The sequence below is a fragment of the Rutidosis leptorrhynchoides genome, chromosome 3, assembly GCF_046630445.1.
Source record: "Rutidosis leptorrhynchoides isolate AG116_Rl617_1_P2 chromosome 3, CSIRO_AGI_Rlap_v1, whole genome shotgun sequence".
NCBI lineage: Eukaryota > Viridiplantae > Streptophyta > Magnoliopsida > Asterales > Asteraceae > Rutidosis > Rutidosis leptorrhynchoides.
Genome location: NC_092335.1, coordinates 687,092,445 through 687,101,859, shown reverse-complemented (window position 1 = coordinate 687,101,859; position 9,415 = coordinate 687,092,445). Strand labels below are relative to the sequence as shown.

Here is a 9,415-nt window from a genome sequence, read left to right as displayed (position 1 = left end):
TCTGAATAAAAATAAGCTGTTTGATAATCATTTAAAATAAACGATATGAACTGACTAAAACTACCTTATTAACGTGTGACATGAATAAAAAATTCAATATACTTGGTAGTTAGGTGATCTGGATATGATTTGAAGAGAATATTATAGATAATGTAGGCTCTTAATGGTTAAGAGTGTGTTTCATCTCTGAATAGTTCAGAGCTAAATTCTGAACCATTCAGCACCATATGTCATTCAGAGGTCAGAAACAAACGCACTGAATGCTGAATGGTTCAGCATTCAGTGCTGAACCATTCCATTAAGAGGCAAACAAACGCACCCTTAGTATAGTTGCTAAGGATAATGATTTTTACTACTGCGTTTTTCATTCATCGAGTTCCCAAGAGCAACTGAAAACTTCAAATATGTAAATGATCATCAATCACACATCTAACATCAAACATGTAAATATAAAAATAAGCTCATAACAATATCCTTGGGATCCGCATTCATACATGTAAATTAAAAAGCATTTCATCAAACATTTAATAATAATGACACACAAACTCATCTGCTTGTTTTGAAATTATACACTCCTAAATTGACTCGTACACTGTCTCTATTACCGAACCATCTTCAACTTTAGTTTCAAAAACACAACTGTCAGCAACTGCTTTTGAACTAAAATTAAGCCTCCTTGCAACATAACTTCCAGAAGTTTCTACACTGTTTAGACCTTTTGAACTCAGCATAGAATTTTCAGTACCCTGGGACAATGGGGTAAGAACATCTTCCATAGGGGTAGACAGGCAATCATGATTTAATGTTTTGTTTGTTGGTGGAGATACTAATGTTGATGGTGATATGCATTTTGATGTCGAATTGACACTTTCTTTATTTGAATATGGAGTTTCGGGACATAAACAACCACCATCATTATCAACCGTCATTGGAGAAGGTGAAGACTGACTAACGTTATTCTTGTATTCCATAGCAGTGGAATTTATAATTTTATCTGAGATACAATATGGGTACTCCTATTTTTTTTTTTTTTATCTGTATCAATATTAGTGACAAAATTAAAATCGAAATCAAAATGACAAATCTAGATAAAACAATATGTAAACTTTATTTGCTAATCACATTCTTTATATTAATCAATCAGATTTGTCGAATTGATTCCTTCTAATTTTGTAGATAACAAATCCCCCAAATTAAACCCTAGGATAAAGAATTAAAAAAAAAAAAAAACGGTGATTAATTCGAAGAGTATTTATGAACGGTAACGATCGATCGTATAGGCGGTACGACTCTCTATTCGCCGGATAATTGTAACTCTAGTTTTACAACGGTAAAATTGCGCATTTGGGCTTATTATATAAATGGGAAATGGGTAAATGAATTACCAACACGTTTAGTATTTTGTTTTTGTTTTTTTTTTCGGCGAAAATATTAATATTAAAGTACGGTTTCACTGTAGCAAATAGTGTTTTACTGTAGCAAAGTCATTTTTACTGTAGCAAATAGTGTTTTACTGTAGGAAAGTCGTTTTTACTTGTACATATATATATATATATATATATATATATATATATATATATATATATATACATACATACATACATACATACATACATACATACATATAATTGTTCATGAATCGTCGAGAGCAGTCAAATGTAATTTAATACATGAAATAGTTCTAAAATTTTGAGATTCAACTTCATAGACTTTGCTTATCGTGTCGGAAACGTTAAATCATTTAAAGATAAAGTTTAAATTTGGTCAAAAATTTCCGGGTTGTCACAGTACCAAATCAAAATATCCAAAAATAACTTAACTACTTCATGTTTAAAGTATTATAAAATATCACAAACAAAAAGTTGATTGAAAAGTTTCTAAAATACTCAAATACACAAAGCATATAAATTATCACAACTCGAAAACTTGTTGTATATGATTTATATTGAATAAAATTATACTCATTTTCAAAACAAATAAGAGAATCTTTCATTCATTAACAATATAATATTAAAACTAAAATTTTACATAAAAATTATTTTTAAAATTTCTCGGGCCGGGTATACGGGTATGCGGGTCGGGTATACGGGTCGGGTAAATGGGTTTGTATTCAAAACCATACCCGAACCCGAACCCGGAATGTTATTTGTAATCATCCCCATACCCGGCCCATGACCCGATGGACTCGGGTCAGACCCGACCCAATTATAATGGGTTTCGGGTTTCCCCATCGGGTGCGGGTTATTTTGCCATCCCTAAGTCCACCCGAATAGACTCGACTACGGAAAAGGTATGAACACTAAAGCAGAACAGCAACCGAACAGTGCAATTCACGAAGCCAAACCAATAGAGATCAGGCTATCATCGCCGAATTTTCAGAGGACATTTACAAACCCGCAACCACCAGAAGCCGAAAAACCAGTAGCCGGCTCCCGCCGGCGACCGATAGCAGCCACCAGCAGAAACCAACCGCCATTAGGCTCTAGACAACCACAAAAGGCCGCCAACAACATCATATGTCGTCGGAAACCTCTCCCAGTCGTCCAATAGCCACTACGGCTCTCGTCACGGGCGGCTCCGGCCACCGGAAGTCGCCAAATTTCAACACACATCAAAACGCCAGCCATAAACCCACCAAAATCAAACCTAACCTCAAAACAAAGCCGAGACTTACCAAGATGAAAGTAGAATTCCGGAGGAATTCGTTGCCTACCACCACCACAGGAAAGAAACCCATCACGAAGATCGGAGAGGAAGGAAAAAGGCGAGCGACCCATTAGACTCAAAACACGCCAGAAGCACCGATTACCAACCCAAAAACCAACCAATACCCAGATCCCGAGGAAAACCACACGGAATCGCCGCCTGGAAGTCGGTGAAGAGACCGAAGAAGATGAAACGGTTCAGGACATCACCGGAGAGAAACGGACCGAGGTTGTAATTATTCGACATAAAGCAGTAAATCCGAACCACCGGCGAGATGTTGGTGGTGGGAGAGGGAATCTAGACCGATCTACAAACCGACGAAGAAGAAGGAACAAGAAAGGAAGGTGTCAGCTACAAAATAAGGGTACAGGAAGCAGAAAAGAGAGAGACGGAGGAGATGTACGGAGAGGAAAGTTTTTTAGAGAGAAAATTATGCCTTGGATGTACGTTTGCATTTACTATATTTTATAAATTATTATATACGAATTATTTTTTTAGAATTTATTTTTATATACATAACGAAGAGATTTTTAACAACAGCTATTCTCAAGAAATTTTTTTACATAATAAAGAGGACATCGCATTAAGAAGTTGATAGGTTGATTATAAGAATCATGTTAATTATCTTCACCTTCAGCCACCATTAAAAGTCCTAATGAAATGGAGGCCGGTATTGTTATCGAACGACTTCAGGAAGACGTTATAGGCTTGTTAATTACGAGTGTTTCTTTCAGTAATGAGTTATAGATTTCTCCTTTTAGACAACAAATAAATGAATAAGCTAATAATATTGATTGTGACGTGTAGTGAAAAGTGAAGTTATTTTTGAGTAATGACTATGACGTGACAAAGTTGAGGTTATAATGGAAAATCTTGTTGAGGAGGGTTGTGAGCAGAATGTAAGTAGAGGTTAGGTTAAAAAGTAGGAAAAGATAACTATTTTCCAAAGTAAACGATAAAAATTAGCAAATTGCCTAAAAAGTAACATAAAAACTACACTACTTTTTTCAGATAAAGCGAATATCGATTTTTCATTTGTCCAAAAAAGACTTTGATTTTAATTATTGCGTAAACATGTCTCCAATTTTAAAAGCATTGCAATTGAGGTGACGTGTTAATTAATAAGGTGACGTGTTACATCAAATGTGTGGCCACAAACTGATCAAAGGCGGACAGTACCACAAGAGAAGTATCGCCATGATGCAAACTTTAGCTCAACTCGAGGAACAATTTTATCACTGAGATTTTTGAAATCAAATATTTAAAGGTCTATTAATACAAAACCATATGTTTCAAGTGTATTCCTGATTAACTACATACACTAACTAGATTGTGGGGTCAGATTATCTGTTCTTTTCGAGTTAACACAACAACTCATATTATATGTTCCAAGTAAAACCCAAAATGATAAACTAATACAATTGGATCCAAAGGAAATACATAACGTGATATAAATAGAGAGAAGAGTAAGCAAGCAATCTGTATGTGATTGTTGCTACTCAACCATTGAACATTTTAAAACGATTAAATCAGATTTAATAAACATAAATATAAATATAAATAAATATACTAAATATTATTAGAAAGTCATCAGTCATCACCACAAGAAGCAGCAGATCATATATCAATTCTACTCGCATAGATCTTATGCCTTGCCAATTTCTTCGAGGAGACCCGCCACAAGCATTCACCCAATATATTGGTAGATCGAAAATCCTGACAAGTAGAAATTAAAAGATATATATAAGTGGACCCAACCAGGACCCGTTTGAAATTTTGGCCCGTTTCGACCCAAAACCGTTTTGAACTGTTACCCAAACCAAACCAACCTGACCACCCGTTTGCCAGGTATACTTATATAAGAGATCACTAGGTTAATACGTAAGTATATTTATGTTAAAAGAAGCTAACCTGGCGAGCAAACATAGTAGTCGTAACCATGTCTTTTCTTTATCAAACCTCTATACGGACCATCATCAACTATGTCTGTAAATAGATTGAGGATAGTATTTAAACACCCCGGCTATGCATGTACATGTTTCCGAAACAGAAAAGTGTTGTGTTAATTACCTCTTGGAGCACTCCTTTTGCTCCAACCTTTTGGTATTTGCGACTCAATCTCACGATAAAGCAGCTCGCATTTACCTATTGTGTAAACGGCCACAATGTAACACTTTACTAAGTAAGAATTGGGGTGTGTGTGTGTGTGTAGACAGACAAACCATTCCAAGATAGGCTAGTAGTTGGGGTCCTAATATCGTCTTTATCGGAACAATTATGTCAATAAATATATGCAATTATGTCAAACCTTGCTAGAAGCATGTCCAGGGGTGGCCATGGAAAGGGTCAAAGGATAACCGGGGGAGAACTTATGTAAATTATTAATCTTATGAACTATACTAAAGACTATAAGAAGATATGTTGTCGAGTGGGGATCCATTGAACCCAATTGCCCGGACAAATGTGGCTCCACTTCACATCTGGTTTGCTTTTAAATAAAATAAAATGTTGGTGCAATATTTGATTATGGAGAAGAAGTATTAAAAGGAACCTCTTATAGCTGTGTACTTTTTCTTGAGGTGAATCAACTTAGGTGCTGCTACTTTCTCATTAACCTTACCTGCACAACGACAAACATAAGATAAAATGTTGAGATAAAAATAGGAGGTACAAAAACCAACCTCCTCTTATAAACCTGTTTCTGAATGATTATCAATAACATGGTAGAGGTGATAGATTTTGTAATTCAGTTAATAAAATCACAGGTTAGCAAAATATGTATGTAGCAAGCAAGCATGATATGATATGATATAGCTGAAATTGTAAAAAATTTCAAAAGGAGGAGTATTAAATAAAAACCTTTAATCATGGAATCATTTACTCTCTCCAGTTTGATCTCTATGTCTTTCTTCACAGCTGGATACACAAAGTGACAGATACTACAAGTTATTCTTGTCAAAAATAATTCATTCCATTCAGTTCAATTGACTTACTATATATTAGGATATAAAGTACTTAATTAATTAATAATGAAGTACAGTAGTGACCTACTAACCTATGAATGTTTTGTAATCGGATTTGAGGCTATTCAGGCGAGGCAACAGCGTTGCTATCTTACCAGTTGGGGTAGTGTCGACAAGTATTTTTTGGAGCAAGGTTGTGGTACCATTATTATAATCACATGCAACTGCGATATGGTACACCCCCAAAATCCCTTCTTCAATTGCTTCCATCTCCATGTAGAAGAAATAGTGATCGTCCCTATTTATGAATGTGCACTTCATAACCTCAGGATGAGACATGCTGTTGTTTTCCCGGTTCTTCTTAACGTACTGCAACAAAGATTGATTATATATTTATATATTGTAGAAAAAACAGTAGAGAGATTTAAAAAAAAAAATAGAATCGGACTCTGATAAAAATGTTAGGAAGAAATAATATACCATTTGGATGACCTCATTGAAAGCTGCAATGGTGAAATCGCGTATAACAGCTACAAAAGGATGATCAACTTTAATTGGCCATCCCCTAAAATACATTGGTGTAAGTCTATCAGCAATAGGCTGTCATTAATGAACACAGCAGACAGGATGTCACTGTTATGTATGTATGTGAAAATTTTAAAGAATGATGAATTAGTTGATATATATATATATATATATATATATATATATATATATATATATATATATAGTGGTAGGATCAAGAGGGAAGTAACCATTCGGGGGAAGCGGGGGGAAGCAAAAACTTTTTTTTTCTTTTCGTTTTTTGAAAAAACTTTGTTCACGAACATTATAGATGAGATGAAAATATGAACATTTAGTAGAGACACTTTGTGATAAATGTTTTTATTTTGGCGGGAAAACGCTCGAAGAAGTAATATATAATAATTATCGTGTTTTTCGAGCGTATTTTGAGGTTTTAGTTATTTGGGTTTAGATATTAGGGTTTAGATATTAGGGTTTATAAGGTTTAGATATTAGGGTTTAGAAATTTAGGGTTTAGGGTTTAGATTTAGGGTTTAGATTGAGTTTTTAACACGAACGGTTTAGAGTTTAGGGTTTAGGGTTTGGTGTTTTGGGTTTATGGAATAAACCCAAAACACCAAACTCTAAATCGGGCTAAATTTTACTTCACAAAACATGAAAAAAAAACGTTCATATTCTTCACGAACAATATTATCTTGAATGTTATTTTTGTCGATCGTTTTCCCGCCTAAATAATAACATTCATCACGAAGTGTCTCTTCTAAATGTTCATATTTTCGTGTGATCTCGATGCCGGAAAAAAAAAATTTCAAAAAAAACGAAAAAAAAAAAATTTTGCTTCCCCCCGCTTCCCCCCGATTGGTTACTTCCCCATTGATCCTGCCCCTATATATATATATATATATATATATATATATATATATATATATATATATATATATATATACAATCTAGTACACACCATCTCCTTAGCGAGCTCCTTAAACTCAAGCCAACTTTTGTGGTCCTCTTCTTTCAAAGGAACTTTGTAGACATTTGGAGACTTGTTAATGTTTTTATCCAACACAGGTTCATCAACAAGATAACCTCCTGAAACATATATATGTATATTAAAAAAAAAAAAAATTACTATCTCAAGACCTTTTGCAACTAATAAGGACCTAAACACGCTACTTAAATAAGTCAAAAAAAATAAAATAAAAAAAACACGAGTAAAATATACTAAATCTGTTGCTACATAATAAAAAAAGGTTGATGTGCAGTAAGTAATAAGATAGACATCGATATTGTTGTTTAGAGTGGATACCTTGTTTATCTACCCCCTTGTTTTTCTTCTTACATGAACATACTGAAACAAACAAACAAACAAAAAGATGTTGTTGCATCAGGTGATACACACATGGCGTAGCTAGCCAATATATAGCCAGATACTTAGTATCAGGTGATACATACATACACTTAGGATGCATGTACTAATAATTAGACGGAGTATTAATTAATGAAAATAGAATCATACCTTTCATTGGTTTTTGCTTTGTTCCCAAGTTGACATTTGTGCTGCATTTTTTCAGACCTGAAAAATCAGATGCTCAGTTATTGTTAATAATTAGTCCACAAGCACAATATATAAGAAGGTGCGGATACATACATGTAGCAATTATTATTAATTATATAGAGGGATATGCAAGTTAGTGTAACCAACCTTTCATATCTTTGTAGTAGACTCTGATATTCAACGTCTTCGTTATATATATATTTAATATTTATTACTAGCTGCATACATAACCAAAACATAAAAATTAATATGTGCAGTAGGAATAACACCTTCAAATCAAAGGTTCATGTAGTGTTGTACAGTAATAACAACAATCAGCAGCAGCAGCAGCGATAAAATCAAAAAATCCAACCCTCTCTTAATTTAACCTTAGACCAACAATTTTTCAATATAACTTATGTTCACCTAGTGTTGTAAGAGAGGTCCCAACAATCAGACTATCAAATTTAATTTTATATATTTTATATATACAACAATCCATAAAATTTTCTTGGTTCGAGAATTTGAAATCTCTAAGGAGTTGAATCCTTAAAACTTGTTTGGTTCACATTTTACATTCAAAGGATTTCATTGAATTGACCAATATATCCTCAACGTCTTCACAATAGCCAAGAAACTGCACCAATTTTTGGTGATTATCTTTGCTATTGCTAACGTCTTCAAACCAACATCAACACATCGTGCAGCAATTCAGAATATTAGCAAAGTTTTTTTAAAGATGTATAAAGGTACTGCCCCTTGAGCAGAGCATGGAGGCACTTGAATATAAATATAAATATAAATATAAAAACAATACAATAGAAATATATAGTTTACAAAATTAATAGTGCTCCAATGTAATTCAGGGGAAGCAAAAACCTTTTGTACCAAAAATCAAAGAAAATAACAACTTTAAAAAATAGAGAAGCAGATCTATAACCAAAGATTAAAGTACAAAATTAACAAAAACATCAAAGTAATAGATGTAACTCTTAGTTCATGTAATTGAAGGAAGACGGGTAGGGTAGCTGGGTGGATCCGGTGAAAATTGAAGGGAATAACTAGCGATATAAAAAATGAGATAAAATAATGTTTTGTCAAAGATTTTAAATGAAAATCCCATGAAATACCTCGAACCAAAGGCTATTAGTAACTACGGATTATTTTTTTTGGTTCATCGATACTATTCACAGCAGCAGCCATTCAAAAATCAAAAATCAAAAATCAAAAAAATAACCCTCTTAATTTAACCATAGAGCAACAACTAATCAACATAATTTATAAGCAAGTAAGTACGCAACTGAATAATAAATTATACGTATTACATATTGATGGAGTAGCTAAGCTTACCGATTAAACTAATTACCCTCCCTGCTTCTAGAGCTAAATTAAGAATAAGAAGAAGATAAAACCCTAATACCAGTAGTTTTTACCTTTTATGCGGCTAGAGCTCAAATAAGAAGATAAACCCTATCACCAGTAGTTTTTACCTTTTTTCACGTTAAACGGGCTTGTGACTCATAATAATAAGCAGGCCGGATGAGAGTATGGGCTTTTATTCTATTCGGTTTTATGTTACTAATCCAATCCAGCATATCTTTTCTTGAACGGCGAGGAACACAAACTACGCACTCGATCAAATCCAGGAAGTCACCGATCATTTTTAAGTTCTACAACTCTTAGAAGG

General features: G+C 33.8%; 1 protein-coding gene across 2 annotated transcripts; it reads right to left on the bottom strand.

Moving 5' to 3' along the window:
• Positions 1-4,111: 4,111 nt before the first annotated feature.
• Positions 4,112-9,210, bottom strand: LOC139899475 (uncharacterized). 2 transcript variants are annotated; one of them, XM_071882303.1, is made up of 12 exons: positions 9,162-9,210; positions 7,897-7,967; positions 7,711-7,767; positions 7,501-7,542; positions 7,156-7,283; positions 6,150-6,269; positions 5,762-6,038; positions 5,566-5,622; positions 5,258-5,326; positions 4,777-4,851; positions 4,618-4,692; positions 4,112-4,422 (listed from the first exon to the last, which is right to left on the bottom strand). In XM_071882303.1, the coding sequence occupies exons 2-12, from the start codon at positions 7,901-7,903 to the stop codon at positions 4,394-4,396; spliced, it is 936 nt and encodes a 311-aa protein (XP_071738404.1). In that variant the 5' UTR covers positions 7,904-7,967; positions 9,162-9,210; the 3' UTR covers positions 4,112-4,393. The 2 variants fall into 2 exon arrangements, with proteins under 2 accessions (XP_071738404.1, XP_071738402.1); XM_071882301.1 differs by lacking the exon at positions 9,162-9,210 and adding an exon at positions 9,079-9,161.
• Positions 9,211-9,415: the final 205 nt, after the last annotated feature.

Bases quoted from the DNA above. Each gene is read 5' to 3' on its own strand.
- LOC139899475 (XM_071882303.1), bottom strand. The intron at 5,327-5,565 runs GTTTTTATTTAA...GTCGTTGTGCAG, and splicing joins AAATGATTCCATGATTAAAG to GTAAGGTTAATGAGAAAGTA. The intron at 4,693-4,776 runs GTAATTAACACA...ATCTATTTACAG, and splicing joins CAAAAGGAGTGCTCCAAGAG to ACATAGTTGATGATGGTCCG.